The sequence below is a fragment of the Mastomys coucha genome, chromosome X (genome assembly GCF_008632895.1).
Source record: "Mastomys coucha isolate ucsf_1 chromosome X, UCSF_Mcou_1, whole genome shotgun sequence".
NCBI classification, from domain to species: domain Eukaryota; kingdom Metazoa; phylum Chordata; class Mammalia; order Rodentia; family Muridae; genus Mastomys; species Mastomys coucha.
The window spans coordinates 157,417,315-157,444,450 of record NC_045030.1 but is presented as its reverse complement, the minus strand read 5'-3'; the positions used below and the strand labels follow the sequence as shown (position 1 = coordinate 157,444,450).

The 27,136-nt window shown below is 39.6% G+C and overlaps 2 protein-coding genes across 5 annotated transcripts in view; one reads left to right on the top strand and one right to left on the bottom strand.

The window, feature by feature from the left end:
* On the top strand, positions 1-25,912 carry Zrsr2 (zinc finger CCCH-type, RNA binding motif and serine/arginine rich 2). Of its 2 annotated transcripts, XM_031370806.1 has the most exons (12): positions 1-119; positions 271-402; positions 716-798; positions 2,389-2,470; positions 4,569-4,677; positions 5,398-5,484; positions 8,869-8,907; positions 9,618-9,736; positions 15,611-15,824; positions 19,667-19,722; positions 20,430-20,539; positions 22,522-25,912. In XM_031370806.1, the coding sequence occupies exons 2-12, from the start codon at positions 314-316 to the stop codon at positions 23,109-23,111; spliced, it is 1,578 nt and encodes a 525-aa protein (XP_031226666.1). In that variant the 5' UTR covers positions 1-119; positions 271-313; the 3' UTR covers positions 23,112-25,912. The 2 variants fall into 2 exon arrangements, with proteins under 2 accessions (XP_031226666.1, XP_031226675.1); XM_031370815.1 differs by having other exon boundaries at positions 24-402.
* Ap1s2 (adaptor related protein complex 1 subunit sigma 2) overlaps positions 25,725-27,136 on the bottom strand; it is a 24,358-nt gene continuing 22,946 nt past the window's right edge. For 2 of the 3 annotated variants that reach the window (XM_031370829.1, XM_031370847.1), the window contains one exon: positions 25,725-26,995. In XM_031370829.1, coding sequence (XP_031226689.1) covers positions 26,948-26,995 — 48 coding nt within the window. In that variant the 3' untranslated portion in view covers positions 25,725-26,947. The remainder of the gene's footprint in view (positions 26,996-27,136) is intronic. The other variant, XR_004118672.1, reaches the window with a different exon arrangement.

Below are 27,136 nucleotides of genomic sequence, written 5' to 3'. Positions count from 1 at the left end.
TCCATGAATTTAGATCGAGGGGGGCAGAGCTATGTCTTAACGCCCAGAATTCTGGGTAAAGGGGTGGTGCTAAGGCAGGCGGGAAGCCCCGAGGAGTCGACGTCCGAGTTTCCGGTGGGGTAAGGTCTCCGGAGGTGGCTTATTTTCCCTCCTAACTTCTCGGGTCTGCCCTGGTGGCCGCGGCGGCTTCTTTGAGGGTTTATTTTCTCAGGCCGCCGCGCCTGGCCGTGTAGCGGCGGGAAGAAAGCCCTCTCCTTTGGTCTCGGGCAGGTACTGGTGGCAGTGCTGAGTGGGCGACCGAGGAGCTGGGAGGATGCTTCCGTTTAGATCTTGCTCTGGGAAAGGAGACAGCGACGGCAGTATGGAGGTGGCGGGGCCTACCGCGGTTCCACAGAAACGGAGGTATTGGAAATGCCGAGTTGAGGCGATCAGGGCCTCCCGCGCGAGCGCGCGCACGCGTTAGGACGAATAGTAACCCCCTCTTCCTGGCTGTCCCGGGCTGTCGGAGTAGTTCAGGGAGGCAGGAGGGGAGCAGAAGGAGGGTTGGGGGGTTGGGGGCGGGGAGAACGAAGCGACCGGAGGCCGGATGGTAGCGCGGATAGCACGCCTCCTTCCTCTGCCTTCGAGCGCTGTCCTAGGCAGGCTCCAAGCCTGAGGGTGCAGAGCCCTGTGTGCGGATGCTCACTCTGTGTATGTGTGCTTTTCAATCTTCCAGCGGTAAGAAGAACAGGGCTCTCCGGAGGAATAAGGAGAGGCGTAAGAAACGACGGCAGGAGCTCGCTCGTTTGAGAGATGCAGGTAGTAAAGGCCTTCTCTGTTCTGGATTCGGGATTGCTCCCTCTCTTCCTGCCCCACCTTCCAATATGGCCTCCAACAGGCTAGGCTGGCTTTAAGTTCACTATGTAGCTGAGGACGACTCTTTAAACTTCTAATCCTCCTGCCTCCTTTGCCTTCGAAGTGTTGGGGGTGACAGAGGTGCGGCGACCAGCGACCATGGCAGTTTGCATTTGATCATTTCATGAAGGTTAGGCAAACACTCTACCAACTGAGCTATACACCCCAGCCCGTGTAACTGCTCCCTCTATTTCCTGCCCAAACTCGAGGTATAAAGCTCATCTGTGTAGCCAACCACCATGCCATTTGGCCCTCACATGACAGACCCTGATATTTTAAGTGCTAGATTTATACATTTAGTAGATTTATAAAATTAGATGTTTATAAAATGATCAAGCACTTATAAATGTAGGCAGGAAGGTTGAAATCGTACAGCAGTACTAGGTTAAGATGACCGCCAGCCATACCATGGAGACTGTGTGGAACAGTACATGGGAACTAGTTCAGGAGAGGCAGGCTCTAACATCAAGGATGAAAAAGAAAAGTAACAGTAAGCTGTTATTGTTGACAAAACCCCCTTGCTTTAAGCCTGAAGCTGATCTGTTACAATTTCTTAAGCTCACTTCATTTTTCTACTCCCACATGTCTCAACTAGCACTCCTTTTTCCCCCTTCAGATTTAAACTTTGAGTAGAAGGTATAAATTTTTCTTCCATTAAAGCTATTTTTTTCTTTTTTGGGTTTTTTGAGACAGGGTTTCTCTGTATAGCCCTGGCTGTCCTGGAGCTCACTCTATAGACCAGGCTGGCCTGGAATTAAGAAATCCGCCTGCCTCTGCCTCCCAATTGCTGGGATCAAAGGTATGCACCACCACTGCCTGTCCATTAAAGCTATTTTGCCAGGTTTTTATTTTTTTTTGAAAAGTATTCCAGTGTATACAAAATTGAAAAAAAAATAGAACACTTAAATATTCACGAGTACTTCCTATAACTTTGCAAAATCATTAAATATTTGCAGGCTGGCCTTCCCTCTCTCCTTCTTTCCCTCTCTCTCTTTCCACTCTCCTCTTTCTGTTTTGTTCTGAACTATTGTACAGCCATGTCATGAGTAGTGTTATAGAACCATTGTTAAAAAAAAAGTGAGGCTAGAGGGATGCTTAAGAACACCTACTTAGCCAGTGCTGTGGTGGTGTATGCCTTTTATCCCAGCACTCAGGAAAGAGGGTCAGCACCCATGTGGTCAGCACCCAATCAGAGTTGAAGGCCCAGCACCCATGTGGTAGCTCCAGCTACTATTCTTTTTAAGATTTTTTTTTTTTTTGAGATAGGATCTATACCCCTGACTGTCCTGGAATTTACTGTGTAGACCAAGCTGGCCTGAAACTCAGAGATCCGTTTGCTTCTACCTCCTGAGTGCCAGGATTAAAGGCTTTACCACTATGCCTTAATTTTAGTTTTTTTACCATAATTGTAAAGGTTATTTATATAGTTTTTTCATGAATAATTGACCAAGGATTGTGAGACTTTATTTAATAAAATAATTTGAATTTCTACAGAATTGGCACAGGAAGAGGAGGAAGAAGATCCTCTTGCTGAAGAAAAACGATTAGAAGAAGAAAGGTTGTTGGAGGAAGAGAGGTCAGTACTAACTGAAACACTTAAACTATTATTTTATTGTAATATCATCTGTCTTTACCAACTTGTAGAGGCTTTTCATATAAAATCTTGTAAAACAAATGGGTTTTAGACCAGGTGGTGGTGGCACACGCCTTTAATCCCAGCACTTGGGAGGCAGAGGCAGGCGGATTTCTGAGTTCAAGGCCAGCCTGGTCTACAGAGTGAGTTCCAGGACAGCCAGGGCTATACAGAGAAACCCTGTCTCGGGGAAAAAAAAATGGGTTTTGGAAAATAACCTCTTATAAACTAAATCACTAGCTGACAGGCTAAAGTTAGGTGTTGTTTTTTTCCTCTTTGTGTGTGTGTGTGTGTGTGTGTGTGTGTGAGCCAAATACAGACTAGTATCCAACTCAGGATCTTCCTGCCTTAGCCTACCAAATGCTGGAATTACTGGCATGTGCCATTGTACCTATTTTTTTTCCTTTTTTATGTGGAAGTATTTTTTTTATTGCTTTTGCTAATTGGTAAATAAATGTGTGTGTGTGTGTGTGTGTGTGTGTGTGTGTATACACACACATATATATTAGTGTTGACATAAAGACCTAATTCTAATTACACTATAGCATATGTTGTATGGATGTAGCATAATTGTTTATTCATAATTTTTAGTCTTCTGTAGTTCACCAGAGTGGGGACAGTATGGTGGTGAGAGCTGCTCTTGCTGTGGCAGCGGGAACTATCTAGAAGTAGCTGCTTCAATTGTGTCTGTAGTCAGGGAGCAGGTGCTCAGCTTCATTTTCCCTTTTCCCTTACTACTCCAGCCAGGAACCCTAGTCCACAAGATGGGTTCATTTAGGGTAAGTTTCCCTCCTCAGTTAATACCCCTGAAAACTCCCTCAACAGACATGACCAGAGCAGTGTTTCCTAGGTGATTACAAATCTAGCCAAATGAAGATTTTAAATGAGAGTCTTGTACTTTTGGATATCTGGGACTTACTGATTTATGGTAACATTAAGTCAATACCTTTTGGGGAGGTATGTTTTGTTTGTATATTTGTTTTAGGCAAGGGTCTTGTTTTATAAACTCAAATTAGCCTAGAACTTGTAATCCTGTCTCAGCTTTTCAATTGCTAGTACCATTGGCATGTACCACCTGGCTAGTCTGTGAATTTTAAACATCAGTTTTATGATTATGGCTCTAAAAGAAAACCTGACATCTTTTTCTATAACCTTTGAGTTTCTATTCCATAGAGTCAAGGGATTCCTGTGATTTGCCTTCAAATGTTTAAACCTCTGGGAAAAAAAGTTATGTTGTGAGCATATCTTTAAAACAAAAGTTTTAAGGGAGCTGGAAAGAAGGCTCACTAATTCAGAACACTTATTTTGCTATTTCAGATTATCCAAATTCGTTCCCAATGGTGACTCAATGGTCACCCAGTGGTGACAATTGTCTGCAACTCCTATTCCCTCAGTCTTTTCACCTCTTCTGTCCACCAGGCATTCCCATGATACTCATGTCTACCTGCTGATAAACGTTCATACACACACAAATAAAAGTGAAGGTTTTAAGACAAGATAAAATGGAGTCATAAAAATAAATTAGTAAATATATATTCAGCCAGGGGTGGTATACAACTTTCATCTCAGCACTGGAGAGGCAGAGGCAGAGGGAGTCGTATCTCTGTAAGTCCAGCCTGGTATACAGAGTGAGTTTCAGGACAGCCAGGGCTACTCATGGAAACTTTGTCTTGAAACAAACAAAAGAAGAGGATGAGGACTAAGTAATGTTAGTGGGAGAAGAATGCATATGTTAGGGAGAATAATGCTATGTAAATGTGAAAATTCACAGATATTGCTTTGACATGTTTGTCTGAGATGAAAACCACTGATACTTTCTTACAGAAAGAAAAGGTGTCATAAGTACAAATGCTTATGAAAGCTCGAAGTAGTAATTGTTCTGTCGAGGAAGATAGTTGCTTTTCCAAGAGCCACACTCCCATCTTCCACTGCTTTATAGAAAATATGTTTGGATATCCATGTTGTATATTGGTTCCCTGTCTTCTGTACAATCTAGATTAATTCCCATTTGCTTTTATGGACTATATCATTATATTAACAGGCAAAGGTTACATGAAGAATGGTTACTGAGGGAAGAGAAGGCACAAGAAGAATTCAGGGCAAAGAAGAAAAAAGAAGAGGCAGCTCGAAAACGGAAGGAAGAACTAGAGGTAGGCATTAAGTATCCAGTTCACTGAGTAAGTGCTTAGCTGAGCTAAGTCTCTTTAAGAGCTATTTGTCGGGAGAGATGATTGATGGCTTTGAGGCACTGCTTGTTCTTCTAAACAACTTGGATTTGATTCCCAACACCCTCATGGTAGCTCACAACTATCCATAACTCCAGTTCCTGGGGATCCAATGCCCTCTTCTGGCCTTTGAGGCACCAAGCATGCATATGGTACACACATAAAGATGTAGGCAAAACACTAGTACACATCAAGTAAAATAGGATTATTTAATAATAAAAAAACAGGTGTTTTTTTATGGGGTTGGAGAGATGGCTCAGTAGTTAAGTATACTTGTTGCTTTTCCAGAGAACTTGGCTTGTGTTCCCACAACCCACATATGAGCTTCAGCATGTATACCCTCACATACATATGCACATACATTCACAGGGACATTCACACAAATAACCACTTTTAAAAAGATGTCTTTCTTGGGGTATAGAGCTCAGTTATAGAGCTCTTTCCGGGCCTGTGCAAGGCCTTAGATCCCTTCCCCAGCATATGTAAACAAAAAGAGAGCTATATATGTTAACATAAAAAAAATAGAAACTGATATTGTCTCTTTTTCCAATGAATAATGTTTCTAAAGCTTTTCAAGTATTTACTCTGTAGGCCATGTGTTTTTAAGAATGAGTAAAAAAAATATCACCTCTCTTTCCTTTAAAGAGAAAATTAAAGGCAGAATGGGAAGAACAGCAGAGAAAAGAGCGAGAGGAAGAGGAGCAGAAACAACAAGAGAAGAAAGAAAGAGAGGTGACTTCAGTCGTAGGAGGATAGAACCCTGCATATCTTCTTAGAGTGCACGTGTGCATGTAAAAGGTTTGCGGATTCAGCAGTGGACATATCAGGGCCTGCGTTTGGTTTTATTTTTTGCTCATGCTCTTGTCATTTGGAAGGAGTCAGTTTTTGTTTATCCAAGTTACCTTACTGTTTATATTAGAGATGGGTGAACTTTCCTTAAGGGGCAGATCATATTTTAGGTTGCCATGTCTGTATGGCTTCTGTGGGCCTCCAGCTCTGTCCGTGTACCCTAAAGCAGACAGGTAGTATGTATATGAATGGATGTGGTTGTGTTCTAGTAAAACATTTCTGTAAGCCGGGCAGCTGGCCCTGCTTTACACTCTGTACCACTCTGTTGCAAGTGTTACTTTCCTATGGTTCTGTAATACATGTGTTGAGTTCTTAACAGAAGAATAGTGTTGTGAATAGTTCCCACACCTTCAAAGTTCATAAGAGACTTAATAGCTAATGACATCTCAGCAAGATTTAGTTTAAAAAGTATTATGGAATTAAATTGTTTTGTTATTAAATCCTGGTATCCTATCTAACTTTATGAGATAGATGCAAATGACGGTCATTTAAGAAATTCTTTGAGAAACCTGTGCCCACTCTAGGGTACATGCTAATATCCTTTTCTTACATGTTTCTCTCCCTGTCTCTTAATGCTTATACTTAAAATCTTTGTTAAAACCTTTCCTTGATAATTCCCACCATTGCTTAAAAAAAAGAAATTCTGTAATGTATATGTATATATCGTGTACATTTTCTGGGATTCTTTTAAAAAGATTTGTTTGTTTTGCTGCTAGTCCTCAACTGTGTATTTGTTTAAAATATAACACACACAGCTCATCTTGCCTTGGCTGATTCATGAAGATATTTTTTCCCTTACTATCACTAAATTTGAATGGCATGACATTCCATAGTCACTCATCTTATACTGTGGAGAGATGTATGGGAAGGTGGCAGCAGTCTCCACAATTAGGTTTGTGTCTCAGACAGCAGTTCCAATGCACATTTTTGGCACGATTGTTTGAGCACTGCCTTCCAGATGAGGCACTATCAAGATAGGGGTATTAGGGGCACAAAAATGATCTGGATTGTCATGCTTTACAGAGATGAATCAACTCCTTTTTTAACAGAATATTTTTTTTTTAACTTCCAGGGATCAGATAAAAGCTAAGGCTTCTTCTAAAAGCGTTTGTTTTAAAGGGAAATTGATTAAGGCAAAGTGGGTAAAATGAAATCCATTCTAAGCATATATAAACGAGTACAACATGGTCTGTATCATTTACATGCTTGGATAGAGACAAAAAGCAGTGAAACACACAGTCTCAGCTCTCCCTGAGTGACTTTTCTGAATGGGAGGAGCTGAGGGTAAGTCAGCAAAGCAGATCATACAATAGGATGTTAGGCTTATAAAGAAATAAAAGGAGAGTGGTGTGATAGAATAATTGGGGTCAGGATACTTATTTGAATTGCTGGGCAAGGAAGTCACCTAGGAAGTGATATTTGAGATAATTAACACCTAAGTGTAGAGATAGTGGGGGGAAGGGACCTGGTGGTACCTGAAACTTAAAAGACCACAGGAGACTGGGGCAAGAGCATGGGACATGCTAGGGAGGATCAGAAGGGGCAGATCATAATTGAAAATAGATTCTTCTCTTATACAATACATCCTGATCACAGTTTCCCCTCTGTCTACTCCCAGATACCCTCACCTCACTTCTCCCCCAGATCGACAACCCCTCCATTTCCTCTTCATAAAAGAGCAGGCCTCCAAGAGATGACAGCCAAACAGAAAAGCCAAACAGGAAACAAGATACGATAAGACAAGTTGAAAGCCCTCATATTAAGGTTGGACAGGGCAACTGAATAGGAGGAAAAGAGTCTCAAGAACAGGCAAAAGAGTCAGAGATACACTTGTTCCCACTCTTAGGAGTCCAACAAGAACACCAAGCTAACAGCTATAACATACGTAGAGGACCTGATACAGACCCATGCAAGCCCTGTGCTTGCCACTTCAGTTTTTGTAAGCCCAGGTTGTGGTAGTGCATACTAGTAGGATTTGCTGAAGGAGGCAGAGGCATGAGGATTACAAGCCTCTTAGATTTAAAGGAGTTTGGTTTTATTTACCATATTCTAATGAGAGGTTTTTTTTTTTTAAACAAGGAGTGACTTCAACCTGTTAATAATGTTACTTCCAACAGCTTATCCTAATTTCTCTACAAAGAACAGGGGCAAGAGAGGAAATTGGATGAATGATTACAATGTGGGTGATAAAGATGAGGTCAGATCTTCAAACAGATAAGCAACACAGTTAACAGGACTCTAGCTGGCAATTCTATGGAAGGAAGAAGGAAAGGGAACTGAAGCCATGTTGTAAGGTGTTTTGGGGTTTTTTTGTTTTTTGTTTTGTTTGTTTTAAACAAATGGGAAAATGGCAGTACCAGTTACTGAGGATATTTAGGTTGGGTCATGGGGGTGAGGAGATGGAGGCGGTCAAGAGTTCTGTTTTGTGAGTGGGGTATAGCATAGTGGTAAAAGTAGAACCTTGAGTTTGATCTTTAACTCCCAACCAAAACTAAACCCAAAAGAACCTGTTTTGATCACATTAAGCCATAATGACTTTTTTGGTGTTTTGTTCAGTTTTGTTTTGTTTTAGAGACAGGCCCTATGTAGCCTTGGCTTGCCTGGAACTTATTTTGTAGATCAGGCTAGCCAGAAACTCACAGGGATCCACATGTCTCTTCCTCCCAAGTGCTGGAACTAAAGGTGTGCGCCACCACACCCAGCTGCTACAATGACATTTAAGTTGTCAGAACGAGACAGACTTACCAAGTAAGCAGCCAAACACAGTCATGTATTGTTTTGAAACGTGAAGGAACCTAACTTTCTACGTATTTAAACCAGTTAGTCAGAGATTTATTGCTACCTCGTTGGGCTTCCTGTATAATTTTTCCTAAATCCTAGTTACTACCCCTCATGTCATTTATGTTTTTGCTTCTGTTAAATATTTGCGATGTTTAATCTAACTTTTAAAAAACCAATCATTATTATTTGAAAAACCAGAACATGGTATTTATGTATAAATATGTTGTTGAAGCTACTATGACTTAAATATTTGCAATATGCTCTATTCAAATTTTGTATTTGAATAAAAACTCTAAGTCATATATCGTCTGAAAATTTTTTAGGAGATATATGCTTAGAAAGGAAATCAGAATCAGAAGCTTTTATATGTGTGTTCATGTGTGTGTTGTCATATATATATATATATGAGAATAATGACTAGAGAAACCGGACATGACTTACCTGACATCTTGGTTTTCATTAGTTCTATGTTTACACCACTTATAGGAAGCTGTGCAGAAGATGCTGGATCAGGCTGAAAATGAGGTATTTTCAAAACCTTTCATTAAGACTTTGATATAGCTAGCAGTGGCATGTTCCAGTCATCCTAGGCCTGGGGGGCTGAAGCAGGAGAATGACCACAAGTTTGCAGCCAGCCTGGGCTACAATAGAGAGACCATTGCCTTAAAAAAAAGGCTTTGAGATCAATTGATATTTCATTAGAAATAATAGTTTAAATAACATGATTTTTGTGGTAGGTGGTTTTGATTATTTCTGGATACCCAGAACCACTTTTATAACCCTTCAGTTATATAACATAAGACAATTGATGTGTTATTGAATTATCTTATGGTCTATACTTATATCAAGTACTTAAAATATGTGTAAGTGACATCACATACTCCTGGTCCCAAATGGTTCACACATCTTGATTCACAGTAATTTGTACTTCTTTCTGGTGACTCCCTACATCCATGGAGCCTTTTCAGAATAGATGGATAGAAGACCTTCGTGACTACATCTGATAACATTAAGTGACACCCCTCCCCCATCAAGAAAAATGACTGGGAGCCAAGAGAGAAATACAGCTCATGTTCTGAACAATTGTCTATAAAGTCTTGATTCCTTATTCTAATTTAACTATGCATGTCTATATATGAAAACAATTGTGTTCTGTTTAAATTATTTGACTAATTGGAGAAACTGCCTTTCATGGGCTATTACATCACCAGTAAAGTCATGGTTGTTTTTAACAGTTGGAAAATGGTGGCACCTGGCAGAATCCAGAACCGCCCACGGATATAAGAGTACTGGAGAAAGATCGAGCCAACTGTCCATTCTACAGTAAGACGGGAGCTTGCAGATTTGGAGATAGGTAATGGATTTTGCTTTGTGTGAGAATGAAATTATGGAAAGTGTCAGGGTTTTGGAAGAGGCATAGACTTTAGTCTGATATGTTTGCCATTAGTTATGTGGTACTCTGTTGCCTGCTTACTAAATGGGCTTAAACTGAGTGAATCCTTTGCATTCCATAGGCTTTGGAAGACTTTCTTTTAATTGAAAACAGATTTTTTTCATATAATATATTCTGATCATATTTTACCCTTTCCAAAAATCCTCCCAGATTCTCATCCACCAGAATCCATACCCTTTTTTTCTCATTAGAAAACAAACAGGCATCTAAAAACCTAAAATAAAAAACAAAACAGAATAGGACAAAATAAACAGAAAAGAATTACACACATACAGATCTAGAGACATACATCTTCATACACAAATTCCATGAAAACACAAAATCAGAAACATGTATTTATGTATGTGTGTGTGTGTGTGTGTGTGTGTGTGTGTGTGTGTGCGCACGCACGTGCATGCATGCAAAAGACCTGTAAGGTTAAAGAAACGAAACCTAAACCAACCAACCAACCAAAAAACAATGTCTGAAGTATTGTGAGAAAAAACAAAACAAAACAGAAAACCTCCCAAAATACCATTGAGTTTGTTTGTGTTGGCCGTCTACTGCTGGGCATGGGGCTGTCCTAAAGTGTGGTTTGTATGCCTAGTGAGACTTTAGGAGGATGATTTGCTTGTTGGGTTCTTCCATGCTCACATGAGTCTCAGGAGGACAACTTGGGTGGGGGAGATTACATGTTGGAAGTGATTAGAATTACCAGAAATACCTTTTCAAGTGTAAATCATACCCTAAGTAGTCTTTTCCAATTTGGCATGGGTATAGGGACGCTTATGAAAGATAGTATTGTAGCAAGTAGAAGAATAGGCTCTTTTTTTAAAAGATTTTTTTATTAGATATTTTATTTATGTACATTTCAAATGATATCCCCTTTCCCAGTTTCCCCTGCAAAAAACCCTCTCTATTCCCCGCATCCTCCTGCTCACTAACCCACCCTCTCCTGCTTCCGGGCCCTGGCATTCCCCTACACTGGGGCATAGAAGCTTCACAGGACCAAGGGCCTCAAGGAATAGGCTCTTAATTCTCTGTTGTCAGTATGTTCAGACTTAGGAATCGAATCCTTGGGTTTTGTGGCAGTGAGAAAGTTTACTTAAACTCTCTACATCTTAACTCATTCATCAATGAAATGAAGATGATGCATGATCCCATCTTTTTGAGGTGCCTTGGACACTGAGCTGAGCATGGTGAACACATCAGGCTGGGTGCATAGGTCCTGAGTTTTCATCACTTTCATTGTTTATTATTTTTGTTACTGTTGTCATTTCTTGATATGGTCATGCTTCCTGCATTCCAACTTATTTTTTAAATGTAAGAAGCATAGAGACATAGTATTGATGTCTAGTCATTTAGCAAATAGTTGAGACCTACTATATGCCAGGTAATGATGATGTTTTATACTATCACTTTATGTATAAATCAAAGTAAGCAAATGCTTCCTAACAGTAAGCAGATCTGTCGAAGGCATAGTCTAGTTACTTTTTACTCATTCTGTGGAAGAGAAGGTATAATCTGAATCTTTGTTTTTCTTTTTCATTTTTTTCCTTTTTTTTGTTTTGTTTTTGAGGTCTTGCTGTGTAGTGGGCTTGGAACTTGTAGAGATCCCTCTGCTTCCCAAATGCTGAGACTAAAGGTGTGTGCTTCCATACCTAGTAATCATTTGGTTTCTGGAGACAGTCTCATGGAGCCCAGGCTGCCTTGAACTCTCTATGTAGCCAAGACTGGCTTTGGACTACTGATACTCCTGCTACCATATCCCAAGTGCTGACATTACAGTTGTGTGCCATCATGCCGAGCTTATTTTTTATTTTTCAAGAGTAATAGCTTTAGTCAGGAGAGATGGCTTGCTACTTAAGAGCATGTGCTGCTTTTCCTGAAGACCTAAGTTCAGTTTACAGCCTCCGTATCAGGCAGCTCCAGAGGATACTTCTTTGACCTCTACAGGCACCTGTATTCATGTATACCCCACAGTATACACAAATACACATAATTAGTAAAATCTTTTTTTTTTTTTCGAGACAGGGTTTCTCTGTATAACCCTGGCTGTCCTGGAACTAACTCTGTAGACCAGGCTGGCCTGGAACTCAGAAATCCACCTGCCTCTGCCTCCCAAGTGCTGGGATTAAAGGCCTGTGCCACCAACGCCCGGCAGTAAAATCTTTTTAAGAATTAAAACACAATAGTAGTTCCCAAGTCTGGATACATAGTGGAATCATGTAAAAAGTAAAAAGGATAAACAAAATTGTATCTCACCTCAGATTGAGCAAATCAGAATTGCAGAGATGTGTAGAGTTTTTAGATGCTTTCAGGTATTTCTGATGTGCTCCAGGATTGATGTATAATATGTCCTACCTTGTGAATTTGATGGCTAGAATTGTGGATTTCCAGCATGTCTGTGACTTGGAATCCGATAAAGAAGTAGAAAGGGCTTCTGAGGGACTCTGGGAACTGAGGGAAGGAGGCTACCTTCCCTTTCAGACCTTTAGAAACATTTTTCTAAGAAAATTCAGTATCAAGAAGAACTAATAAAACCTGGCTTAAGAGCCAGTGAGATGGCTCTGTGGGTAAAGGTGCCTACTGCAGAGCCTGATGACCTGAGTGGGATCCCTGGATCTCCATAGTGAAAGGAGAGAGAGAACTGACTCCTTAGTGATGACCCTCTGACTTTCACATTTGTGCTGTGGCATGGTGCATCCACACACAAATAGTGATCTGTATGAAACACCTTCCACCAAGGAAAGATGTTGGACAGATGGCCAAATGAGCCCCAAAGTTGGTTCACATTTGCATGGGTAGTCGAACCAAATTGCCTTTAAGGCTTTCCACCTGTTCTTATTTATGACGTATCTAGTACTTCCTTGAAATTGAAGCTCTGTGGAAGCCAGATTCAGGGTTTTCCTGTTGGGTATGAGAAAAGGATAGGTCTATTAGATAGTTTTATGAAAACTGGACCGGCAGTTCCTTGTGAAATATAGAGTGGCCTTTCAGGTTCTTAGACACCATCTCTGACAGTCATTCAAAAAATAAAATACAGATAGTTGTCAGATTACTTATCCTTGTCATAGACATATGAAACTTTACCATGACAAACATCAAAGTATGAGACACCATGACCAAGGCAACTCTTACAAAAGAAAGCATTTAATTGGGGTTGGCTTACAGTTCAAAATGTTTAGTCCATTATCATCATGGAGGCAAGCAGACAGACTTGGTGATGGAACAGTAGCTGAGCACTTTATATCCTGATCCAGAGGCCACAGGGAGGGGAAGGGGTCATGAGGGCTTTTGAAACCTCAAAGCCCATCCCCAGTGACACACCTCCATCTATGAGGCCATACCTTCCTAATCCTAACCTGAACAGCATACCAGCTAGGGACTAGATATTCAAATATGAGAGCTTATGGGGGTCCATTCTGACTCAAATCACCACATCTTGCAAAGGTCCATAGTTGCTTTGAGTTCATGAATGCAGTAGCCATGTTGTGTCTAGGAAACAGTGTTTCACAACATTCAATTCCATCCACCAGATCTTATGGTTTTCATCTCGTTCTGTGATGTTCCCTGGGCTTTGGAGCAGTTTAGAGGTGAGCATTCAACAGGCACGTATTCTTAGCACTTAGCACAGTTATTAACCATTAGAAAAAGAAGTTTCTCTAACTAAGGTTGGGAGCAGCAGTACTTACGTGCTAGGCCACAGAGATACCTTAATTACAACTTTGTTATTGCTTTGTCTTTGGTGGTCTAGACCTTACTATGTAGACCAGGATAGCCATTGTCTGGACCAGGGCCATTGTACCATTTTTTCCTGTTCAGTATTCCCTACTTTGAAACTAAATTTTTCTTTCCCTTAAGTCTGTCTTACTGATACCTAATTAGAACTCCAACCAGGAAATTTTTATTTAGGACTTTGAACTGTGTCATCCCTCCTACTGCTTGCTACACTTTAGGAGAAAGAAGTGAACTCAAGATTTTTTTAAAAAAATTACTGTATGCTAGGCAGTGGTGGCGCACGCCTTTAATCCCAGCACTTGGGAGGCAGAGGCAGGCGGATTTCTGAGTTTGAGGCCAGCCTGGTCTACAGAGTAAGTTCCAGGACAGCCAGGGCTACACAGAGAAACCCTGTCTTAAAACAACAACAACAACAAAAATGACTCTAAAATAGTGTAGTTAGCTTAACCTTTTTCCATTTTAAATTATGAAAAGAAATTGTTCTTCACAGTCATTAGGTACCTTCAGTGAATAAAAATTAAGTTATATTTATTACACTCTATAATCGACCACATGCCAGATTAACCCAAATTTCTAGGGTCCTGCTCTTCTCAATGACATGATTGGGAAGGTGTGCTGCTTTAGGTTTCAGCTGTCTTTGTTTATTGGATTCTTTTCTTGTTGCTGTGATAAAATATCCAGAAATTTAAGGGAGAAAGGGGTTACTTGGCTCATAGTTCCAGGTTTATAGTCATCTTTGTGGGGAAGCCAATGTAGGAGGGACTTGAAGCAGCTAGTCAAGAGCAATGATTTAATGCATGCATGCCTATGCTGTATGATCCCTCCAGTTTATATAGTTCAGGATCTCCAGGGTCCCCTGCCTGGGGAATAGTCTCACTCATAATTAAGGTGTCTTTCCACACATCAATAAAAGTGTCTATCAATCCCTCACAGACATTCTCAGAGGATAACTTTAGTCTAGACAATCCTTTATTAAGAGTCCTTTCTCTGATGATTCTAGATTCTGTCAAGTTGACAATTAACACTAACCATCACACTTTGCAAAGTGAAAAAGTACAAGTACCATCAGCCTCACTAGGTTGTTAAGGATCAGAGTGGAAAAAAATATTTAAAAATGCATGAAACTTTAAAATGCTATATGTAGATAAAATAACAATACTTGAGTAACTGGAAAATTTTAAATTACCATATTGTATCTTTTTAAAAATAGAACTTTAAAATTCTGTCTATCATCTATCTGTTATGTCCATCTATCTATCTATCTATCTATCTATCTATCTATCTATCTATCTATCTATCTATTTATTTATTTTTGAGGTACTGTCTCACCTTATAACACTGGATGGCCTGAAACTTACTATGTAGATTAGGCTGGCCTGGAACTCCAGTAATCCATCTGCCTCTGCCTCCTGGGTGCTGGAAAGTGTCCGCAACTGTGCCCAGCTTAAAAAAAATTAATTATCATTGTATATGTGTAAGAGAGAGAATTGTGCACGCACATGCACGTGTGTGTGTGTGTGTGTGTGTGTGTGTGTGTAGAAGTGGGGGATATGGAGATCCAGAGATCAAATCCAGATCATTAGGCTTATGCAGCATGTGCTTTTACCCACTGAGCTATCTCACTGGTCTCGATTACTGAATCCCATAGGCATGAAAATCAGTTGAAGATTGTATACAAGCAAAAATATATTTCTAATCTCACCTTCTTGAGTCTCACATACAGCATCTTATTCTTATCACTGCAGTCTGTCACATGATTGAGCCTTCCTTTTCCCAATAGTTCAATATAGAGAAATCTCTTTGAACATATTCAAAGGCTCTTGAATGGCGTATGACCTTGGAAACCATTCCTAATCTTGTATTTCAGTGAGAAACCAGCCAGTTGTAGAACATTTTTCTTGGGTGCTGTAACTGGGCCTTTAAGCAGTGTTCATTGCTATGTAGTTAAGTCTAAACAGCCATGTTACTTGAGCCTTGATCTCGGAGTTAATGGTAAGCTTTTATTATGAGATTTTTGATATTAGACAAATGAATTCACTTTTCTTTTTTCTGCAGGTGTTCACGTAAACACAACTTCCCCACATCAAGTCCTACCTTGCTGATTAAGAGCATGTTTACAACGTTTGGAATGGAGCAGTGCAGGAGGGATGACTATGACCCTGACTCAAGCCTAGAATACAGTGAAGAAGAGACCTACCAACAGTTCCTAGACTTCTATTATGATGTCCTGCCTGAATTCAAGAGTGTGGGAAAAGTGATTCAGTTTAAGGTGCACATGCGCTGGGATGGGATCTGACACATTTCCGGAAATAAGCATACAGGGGCAGAGCTAGGGCTCAGGCTGATCACTTGTCTTGTTCCATATATGCCTCGTCTGAGGCTGAGCATGGTAAATTTGGTAAACTTTGCTTGGTAAACATCACTTGATCCTGGGCAATGCCATGTAGATACACTAGGAAATCATAAGCAAGTGTTAGCATGTTTTCTGAATACTAGGGCCTAGGTTGGAGAGGACTCTTCTTCAGTGCCTTTGTGTTGCAGCTCTTTCCAGACGTTGAACTCACTTTCAGGCCTATTGTACCTAGACATCCAAGCCTTCACTTAGCTGCTGTCTGTGATGGATATGGGTCCTTTCCTTCCCTCATCCAGAACCCTGTTATATATACGGATATTCAGTTTCACTCACTGAGGAGGGTGAGAAGTGTTTCCTGCTCTTCCAGGGACTCAGTGGGTGAATCCCAACATGTAGGCCTCCTACTTTGTCTGTGATTTGATCATATCTGAACCTGAATGACTATTATATGACGACAAGGAAAGTATCCGTTATTTTGGAGAAAAGTTGGAATAATGCCATAGGTCTTTCTTCTTGCTGTCAAAGTATACAGTTGGACTAATCAAGTGCCATAGATATTCAAGAAATCTGAGATTACAATCTGCTTTCCAGATTTAAAATATATTCTTTAAAATTTGTTTTCCAAAGAAGGAGAAATAGAACATAGTATTATAAAAGATAAAGGAGAAACTAGAAAAGGGGGATTAAATGGGGAGAGGAATAGGCTTTTTGTTTTAATAATATTTACATTTTAAAGGTGGTGGTGGTACACACCTTTGATCCCAGCACTTAGGAGGCAGAGGCAAGGAGATCTCTGAGTTTGAGGCCAGCCTGGTCCTCAGAGTGAGTCCAGCAAGTCTATACAGAGAAATCACATCTCAAAAAAACCCCGATAGATAGATAGGTGATAGATAGATAGATAGATAGATAGATAGATAGATAGATAGATAGATAGATGATAGAAGATAAACAAATAGGCTACACAGAAAAATTTTGCCTCAAAAAAACCCCAGTAAGTAAATGAATAAATAAATAGTAGATAACCAAAGTTTAAATTTACAAAGAGTAAAAATTTATTTTCCTCTTGGGCTGGCATGATGACTCAGTGAGTAAAGGCACTTGCCACCAAGCTTGACAAATCTGAATTCAATCTTCAGGACCCACATGGTAAAAGGAACGGAACTGAAACTGTCCTCAGACCTGCACAAGCACACTGCCATGAGCAGGGCATACACGTACAACGAAATGTAAAACAAATGAAATTTTTTTTAAACTCTTATTTCTGTGGCTTGTGCTTTCCTCCTTTCTCATTCCTCAGAGCAGAGCATAAGCACTAAAGTAGAGACGTTTGGTTATGCTGTACTGTTCCACATGGAAGCAAGCACCAGCCAAGGAGGCAGTGTGGTTTGCTCTTCTGATAGATGTCACTTTACTTCTCTGTACCTCTTCCTTATCCCAAGTGACACTGGCTTACATTAGTGGTTTCCCACATACAGCCCCTGGATCTTGCTGCTTCTATGAAATGGCAATGAGAAATTGTTTTCAGAATTTCAGATTGGTAGCTCAGTGGCAGAGTGCTTAGGTAGCATGTATTAGGGTTCTGCGGTCTATCCCCAGCACATTTGGGTAGGGATGGATGGGGCTCTCTGGGAGGTTCGTGGAAGTTGCATTATTACCTGTAGCAGGCTGCATCCACTCATGACAACCCTTTTTCCCCTTAGAAAGCAAATAGGATGATAGGGCTCATGCTAATCACATTGGCAGTTATAAAGTAAAAAGCTGTTTAGTAAATTTATGGTACAAGCCAGGCAGTGGTGGTACATGCCTTTAATCCCAGCACTTGAGAGGCAGAGGCAGGCGAATTTCTGAGTTCAAGGCCAGCCTGGTCTACAGAGTGAGTTCAGAGGACAGCCAGGGTTGTACAGAGAAACTGTCTCGAAAAACCAATATATATATATATATATATATATATATATATATATATATATATATGGTACAAAAATGATCAGAACATCAAATTCATTATGGAAAAATCAGTAGGTCTTGGGAACCGTGCGACTAAATTATTATTGTTATTATGTGGTTCTGAGAATTGAACGTAGGACCTTGTACACACTGGGCAAAAGTGCTGTAGCACATTTTATTTTGAGACGGGCTCACTATGCAGCTCAGGCTTGCCTGGAACTTGTAGTAGTCCTCCTGCATCAGGCTCCCTATTACTGGGATTTTAGACATGTGCCACCAATTCTGACGGATTAACTGATTTTTAAGGCCCTTAGGTATGGGTGACATGGACTCCTGAGGCCCTTTAGTCTTTCTTCTAAAGATGACATTACAAATTTAGTAGGAGCCTGTCCCCCTTTGGATGTTCTAATAACTGCACCCTGAAGCAAGACAGAATAGCTTCATTTCAAAGATAAACACTAAACACTAGTAGGGATATTTAAGGGCCATTTATATGTCATTTTAGACAAATCAAATTTATAATTTTTGAGGGCAGTGATCAATTATTTATCCCTACTTATATGAAAATGAGGTATTATTCACAGCTACATGATATACATTCTATTAATATCAATATCAAGTAGAAAATATGTACTAGTAAAGCTACTCATGATGAGAGCACCTCATGTACGGCACAGTGAAGTAGAAAACCATAAATCAGCATGCTCCTCCTGTTTATGCAGACCAGAGAAGGTCTTCCATCTACAGAGATGGTTTTGTGAATGGGAGATTGCAAGCATTGTGGATAATTATGAGCAGACATATAAATATGATTTGATGTGTAGAATATATAGTAGTTGAGTCATTAAGCTTGTATTAATACCATCTATATTAAAATTGTAGAGCCAGGCCTGGTGGCACTCTCCTTTAATCTTGACACTTAGAAGGAAGAGGTAGATCTGTGAGTTCGAGACCAACCTAGTCTACATAGTGAGTTTTAGGACAACTACAATTGAGTTAACAAAAACAAAAACAAATTGGAAAAAAATCTGGACACACTTGCTGGTATTGCTTTGTACCTTTAAAATTCTGAAACTTTTTTTCTGAGACAGGCTCTTTCTATAGAATTTTAAAAGTACAAAGCAATACCAGCAAGTGTGTCCAGACTTTTAACATTATAACATAATGTTGTCTACAGAGTTCATGCCTGAGAACTACAATTGAGCTGACAGAAACAACAAAAACAAATTGGAAAAAAATCATGTTTTACTTAAGTTTGCGATTTTTGTGTTTGGCCACATTTCTGTCAACTCATATTCCATAGGAGGCTACATGTTGGCTATATATTCAACCGGACTCAATCAGTATACACATATATATAAAACTTTTATATATCATTTTAGTTAATGTAGCTATGTGTATGATATATTTTTCTGGAGTATAATATATATATGCCTATATGTGTACATGTGTCTGTGAAAGTCTATACATATACATAATATATTCCAAATAGAAATAGAAACACACACGTATGTGTGTGTGTGTGTGTGTTCTTAATCTCTCTAACCCCTGTATTCTGTTTTTATACACATTTTATGTACATGTTATAAGACATTTTATCCTTAACAGGGTGTAAAAACAGCAGAGAAGGATCAGCAGAGAGCAGGCAGTTGAGATCTGTAGTGTTATTAGGGGTTTAGATCTGCCTTGAATTGATAGCAAAGTGTGCTGCCTATCTTGCACTCTGAGGGACTATTTGCCTGGACAAAATGCATATGATAATTTGTTGCTTTTGAATACTTATGTGTGAGATAGAATTCTTCTTTGTTCCTTAGGTCAGCTGCAACTTGGAACCTCATCTGAGGGGCAATGTGTATGTTCAGTACCAGTCGTAAGTATTGTGAAAATACACGCATCACCCGTGTTTCATCATAGCTATGGCATTGTTTCCTTGATGTCTGTCACTGAATATGTAGCTTTCCTAAGCATGATACTTTTTAAAATGTCAGTATGAGGAGCTCATAAACAGTCAAGATTTGAAAATAATATACTTATATTTCATTCTTTTTATACTTCTGTAGTTTTGATTCTTTTATTTAGTATAATCTTCATAACTAAAATACAAACTGAATAAAGGCTAATTGGAATAGAGTAGAAAATACCAATCTAAGGTACAAGGGGTTAAAGCTCCAAATAGTGTACATTTGAGCAGTTAGCATTTGTAGTTACTGAGTCATTCCTGCATGTATTGCCTTTTCTCTAAGTGCCATGGCTAATGGCTTCAACTAGCCATTGTAGTAAGAACAGCAGAGAAAGCATGGGTTCTAACAAGGGGAATCACTTTTGCAGATTTGATTGTCAAATCTTGCAGATTAAGAAGCCTTAACTCTAGCCAATTTCCATGTGACAAAACTTTTCAGAAGTCAGTGACAAAGGTCTCTGACTAAACTAGGCTGTGGGCATCTGAATGCTCTGAGGACTGCCTAGGCAATACAAGAACTGAAGTCCTACAGTAAGTGGACAAGGGGGATAATTCAGAATAGGTTTGCTATGCTTGTGAGTTATTAAAAAGCACACCCTTTGATTTTTGCTTCCAAGGGAAGAAGACTGTCAAACAGCTTTTTCTGTTTTTAATGGACGATGGTATGCAGGACGACAGCTTCAATGTGAATTCTGTCCAGTGACCCGGTGGAAAATGGCAATTTGTGGTAAAAGCCAATGTAGTGGTACCCCTCCCTCATGGCTGCACTATACAAAAGGGATCTTCCTAGGAAGAAAACAATATTTTAAAGGGATGAAGCACAGTTTTTGTCTCACTACAGATGAGTAGAGTGGTTATATAAAGGACACCACAGTAATAGGCCTGTGTTCACTCGAAGTAAATGCCTGAGGTCACAATATATTGGTGACAGAATTGCAAGTTGATTTTCAGTCTTCAGATCCTCAGTCGTGGGTTCTTTGTGTGACAATGCAGCATCCAAACTAAAGATACCCACATTAATCACGTTACACTTTCAAAGGTGTTTTCTATTCATTGGCTTTCCTCACTTGAGCTGCTTGTTTCAGGCTTGATCCCTAAGCAATCTTCCATCATCACCACCACAAACATTACCCATGGTTAACATTTTCCACGTTACTTGAAGTAGGTGTGGATCAGTTTAGTTGTACATTGGGTGCTCTCAGTTACACTGACTCATCTGAGAGCGGCTGCCACACCAGGAAATGATTCAGCACTGCAGAGAGTAACCAGATGCTTTGAAGCTCTCATCATTTTCTGGTTTCTAAGAGAGTGCCCAGCCAGATCAATCTGGAAGTTCCCCCAGTGAAGAGACACAAAGCTCTAGTACCTCGGGGCCATGCTTCTGCCTTCTCCCTGGGTTTTTCTGCTCTTCCTCCCAGGTGCTTAGAACTTGAGTAAAAAATATGGAATTTATCAAGCAAGTCTAAATCTTCAGCAGCCTTCTCTTAATGGATGCTGTCATTTATGATGGGCATGGATGGTGCCACCTTCCGTTCCAAAACTTGTCCAGGGAGGCCAAGGCAGGATTGTGAGTTCAAGGCCAGCTTGGACTGTATAGTGAGACCTATTCTTCAAATAAATAAACTAATTTATTGATCAATTTAAAAATTATTTTTAAGAAAGGAGGGGCTAGAGAGATGGGGATCTGATATCCTCTTTTGATCTCCATGGGCACCAGGCATGTACACAGTACACATACATAAGCAGGCAGAATACTCACATACATAAAATAAACCTTAAAAAGTTTCAAAAATAAATAAAAAAACTGGGCAGTGATGGTGCACATCTTTAATCCTAGCACCCTGAAGGCAGAGACAGGTGGTTTTCAGTGAGTTCTAAGCCGGCCTGCTCTATGGAGGGGGTTCCACGACAGCCAGGGCTACACAGAGAAACCTTGTCTTGAAAAATCAATCTCTCTCTATATATCTATATGTAGATATATTTATTATCTATATCTATCTATCATCTATCTATCTGTCTATCGAGAGAAAATTTTCAAATTCCTTGCTTAGGAAAATGAAAACTACCATTAGACCCTAAGATTAAGGATTGGGCACATAAACAAGATGGTAGCATATTTTCTATACAGGAAGTTAGTTTTGCAAGTTTCTAGAGATGCAGTGTGATTCCAGTGATATGCTTGAGTATAACTGAAACCTCCAAACCAGGAGTTTTATGTCATTAAAAACAACAAAATATAAACAGCTTTAGTAGTTTTCTCAGTAACTAATAACTTTTTCTCATTATTGACTTCTGGTATATCTTCTTTGGAGAGATCTCTATTTAGATAGCTATCAACTTTTAATCAGTTACATCATTTTATTCAGCTATGGTTCTTAATAGATTCTCCATCTGCAAATACTTTCAGCCACAAAAGTTCCTTTATTTTGTTCTCTTTCTTTGTGTGTGCCTGTGTGCGTGTGTTTTAGAGATAGGACCTCATGCATCCCAGGCTGGCCTTAAACTCATTATGTGGCCCTGGCTGAACCTGAGTGTGCCACCACGCCTGGGTATTATTTTATTCTTATTATATAAAGAATATTGAAGGATTCTCCCCATGTTAGACCTTCTTCAGAGCAGCATATGAAAAAAATTCATCTTCAGACTTCAGAAAAAGAATGAATTGCAGTAATAGAGTGATGATCGCTGCCTCTTCACTTGCCCTTACAGGCTTATTTGAAGTACAGCAGTGTCCAAGAGGAAAGCACTGCAACTTTCTTCATGTGTTCAGAAATCCCAACAATGAATATAGGGAAGCTAATAGAAACATCTACCTGTCTCCAGATTGGACTAGCTCCTCCTCCACTAAGAATTCAGAGAGGAGGGAAAGGGCCAGTCACTATGATGAATACTATGGCAGGTCAAGAAGAAGGAGGAGTCCGGACTTCTACAAGAGAAATGGTGAGTCTGACAGGAAGAGTAGTAGTAGTCACAGGGTGAAGAAATCTCACAGACATGGGATGAAGAGTCGTGAGAGGCGCAGTTCACTGAGTAGAAGAAGAAAAAAGGATTATAGTCTGGGTTCCAGCAGGAGAAGCCGCCGCAGCCGGAGACGCAGCCAGAGTCAGAGCCGTAGTCGCAGCCGCAGCCGCAGCCGGAGCAGGAGCCGCAGCCAGAGCCGCAGCCGCAGCCGCAGCCGCAGCCGGAGCCGGAGCCGGAGCCACAGCCGGAGCCACAGCCGGAGCTCATCAAGGTCCAGAAGTGGCTGGAGGAGGTCAGGTAGTAGAGACAAAACTATCCATAGTCCAAAATCAAAATAAACTTGGTTGTTTTAAAATATGTCTGTCTTTTTATGGAAGCTACTCACCTGTATAAATTGATGATGCTAGTAAATCATACTTTTCAATAAGTTAAACACACACACATGAAATTACTTGTAATCCTAACCTTGAGAGCATCAGTTAATGCCGGTGTGATGCTTTAAGTATTTTTTTCGTTTTCTGCCTGTATGCCTCTCCTTCTCTCTGTCTGTGTATGTGTGTGCGTAAGTGTACCATAAGTGAGTTCAGAGGACAACTTTTAGGGGTCAGTTACACAGTGAGATCCAGGGATTGAACTGAGGTCATGAAACTTTTACACCAAGGACCTTTTACTCACTGAGCCATCTTCCCAGCCCACCTTTTTTCTTGTTAGAGGTCCACACCCTTTATTTTTGCTCTATGCATATGGGTGTTTTGCCTGCATGTATCTATGTGTACCACTTGTGAGCCTAGTGCCCATGGAGGCCAGAAGAGTATGTCAGATCCCCTGGACCAGAGTTACAGATGGTTGTGAGCTGTCATGTGGGTCCTGAGAATTGAACCCAGATCCTCTAGAAGTGCTCTTAACCACTGAGCCATCTTTCCAGCCTTACACACTTTATTTTTTAATTCAGAGGTTGCATATGCCTTTAATGTTTTTCACTCAATTGTCTTATTTCATCAATCTGATTCTAAGTCCCATAATTCTTATTTTTACTCATTACATAGAGTATATCTCCCAATGGACTTGACAACATTCCTATTGTTGGATTTTAAAGGTGACCCTCTTAATGATTTCTTAGAATAAACTATATCAAGAAAGGTAACCCAGGTTTCCTCCCAAGAAGATTCCAAGAATCACTCTAACCTTTTAGCTCTGACAGCATAGAATTAGTATTTTCATCTTTGCTAGTTTGTCAGTTTTTAAGTATTGATGTGCTTATTTTTATTATCACTATTTTTTCTACTTACTGGCCATTTTTTTCTTTTAAAATATTTTTTTTTAATTTTTTATATGTAAAAGTTGATTTTTTTTCTCTAAAACTTATTTTTTGTTTCAAAGTGTTGAAAACTTTGAAACTTCTCTTTCCCCATCTCTAGAGTTCCTCCTTCGCTTGGGGGCTGTTAGGGTATATCTTGAATAGTGTGTTGTGAAAGTTTTTTATAAAGAGGTAAAGGATTTTGTCTTTTCCTAGAAAATTAGAGTTGTCACTGTTGAGTACATCCAGTGTTAAAAAACAGTCCTTGTGTAACAATCCTAAGAGTGATCAGTGAATGTAGTGACTGTAGGCTCGTGTGTATTATCCCAGCTTTCCTGAGATGCTTTCTTCTCAGACTTTCATCATCAGGCTTTGGGCCTCAAAATTCAGTGTCACATGGCATTTAGCAATCTGACATTTGAGAATTCAGTAAAGATGCATACAAGACATATGCAGTAGCTTATGCCAGTACTCCCTGCACTTGGGAGGCTGATGGGCAGGTAGGGCTGGACTGAGACCCTGCCTCCTTTTTTAAAAGGAAAAAAAAAAACAGTGCTCAAAGTTTAACAAAATCCAACTTGTTTCAATTCTAAATGCCTGCTTCATCCCCAAAATGATAGGTTTCTAGATTTACTGCTAGATATTAATGCTGTATGGCTTTTAGTGCATTTGGTATTTTTAAATACTGTTCAAACTGCAGCCAAGATTATGTAAAGATAATTTTCTCTGTGTGGTACTGGAGTTTCAAACATGGTAGGCAATATGTACCACTGAGGTACATACCCAGTCCTAAAGCTGAGAATTCTTAGATCATGATGGGAAAGGAAATCAAATCCCATCTTCTTGCGTTCAAGACAATTAAGGACTTTCCCCTCAAATGTTAATGGGCCTGTATAGAGTGCAAGGGAAGTTTAGAAAATCTGACTGGGTCATTACCCTGATAGGAACTTTGAACTTACATTAACCATAATGAATGGGTGCTTGCATGTGTCTGTGATAAAGCTGATTACTACTTATGACTCAAATCTGTGTCACTGACAGAAACCCACAGGCTTGATAGTGAACAGCTGCATTTACAAAGGCCTACAAATGTCTTTCAAATTTGATGAGAATCCTTTCCTTGATCTTAAATATCTCTGGTTTAGAATGCAATAGTTCCTATTTGTAGCAGCAGAAAGACCCCCATAACCATACTCTTACTGTAACTAGAAGTTTTGATTTGTTGCTTACATTAGGGAACACAGTCAGCAAATATTAATCTGTTTCTGTTGCATGTACTAGCAACTTTCTCATCCGTAGGAGGTGAGGATTTGTATTTGGCTATCATTTGACTATCTGGAATAATTGAGTTGCTAAATCAGAAAGCGTATAAAAGTCAACTGTATCATGGTTCAAAAGCGCCATTTATTAATTGAAAATGCATTATAAGTCCTTGATAGCTTAGAATCCGTGTGATTTTTGACTGAGTTGAAGTATATGAACATTCTTGACCCTTCTGCCATTTTTGTGTGTGCGTGCAACCACCATTTCACTGCAGGGGTTGGGTGTTAGATGGAGAGGAATTGTCAACATTGTATTGGAAAAAAAGAACTCTTCCTTTAGCAGCTCTCCTTAGTTCAAGAAAACTTTTGGAAAGAGATAAAAGCATACCACAGCGTTTGCAGAACATTTATTACCATTAATTGGTGATGTGATAAGACAGTGTTCGGGTGGCTTTAAAATTGTTCACAATCACAGCAAAGCTTACTCCAGCCTAGCATATTACAAGGGTACATAGAAATCAGAGAGATGTGTTCAGGTATGTGTCAGGATGTATAAAAGTGATGCTGCGCATTTATACAGCTTCAAAAAATATAGGGCCAACCAATGCCACTTTGCTTCAGTCAACTCTCACTTTGCTATAATGAAAGGTATCTTTTAAGCTGTCATAAGACTTCTGATGACTAGGCAGTGACAAGAAAGGATAGGGAGCTGCTGTCAAGTCTGTAGCACTTCTAACTGGAAGGAAGCAATAGGGAAGCAAAATAAATTTGGATTTAACAAGCACCCAAGAAGGAACATTCATGCTTTAGATAATGACTTTATGTAACACTTTGTGAAGAGAGCAACATACCATTAGGAAGAATACCTGGTAATTAGCCATCCTATTTTATTTTGGGGCATCGAAAATAACATGATTATGAGCACTAAAACTTCACCTCAGGGAGTCAAATGTTACTTGGCCTTAAAATTTATGTGCTCAAGATTAGGAAAGTCTTTGTTCCTTGTTCCATTCATTCAGAATACGTAATAAATTTTTGTATAAAACAGCATCGTTCTAAGTCCTCTAAAACCATCTCTATTCCCTTTGTTTTAATGTATGTTGTATCCAATATGAGTCTTTGGTATAAATTTGGTTGCTTAAATTTTCAATAAACTTTCATTCATTTGATCTGTGATGTGTCAATTCCCTTTATTCTTATGTATACAGAAATGCTACTCTAGTCTTTGGTTTCACTAAACCAGGTTTCACATAATTAAAGTTTCCTTTTTTAAGTACAGTAGTAAATGTGTTTTGCCAAATTGTTTGGATAATACATGTATATAGACATATTTTATATAAGGACATTATTATGAGACTGACCTTTAAACTTTAAAACATCCAGAAATGGTATGTTACTTTTTCTACATCTTCCTAATTGATATTTATGTCCCTTAATTTATCATTTGATTAACCAAAGTTCCCTTTAAAAAAATGGGTAGGCCTGAATGAAGCAGCTTAGCAAAACAGTAATACTGACAAGACATCATCTTACACCATTAGCTAACATGGATATGAGAGGCAGTGACCATCTACAGTGTGAAATGCCACAAGAAGTCATCAGCAAGGGAGGACAGTTATGTCAGTCCAATTTCTTCAAGAACACTACGTGGGGTTTCAGCTTCCTGTGGAGGGAAATGTGAGACTCTGGTAAGCAGATACAGAGAGTCCTGAGAATATAAAAAGCTCACACGAAGGGCATGCTCATTTTAGAGATTAAAGAAGGCAATCAAGATCACAGGAGCAATCTTACTGACAGACAGTAG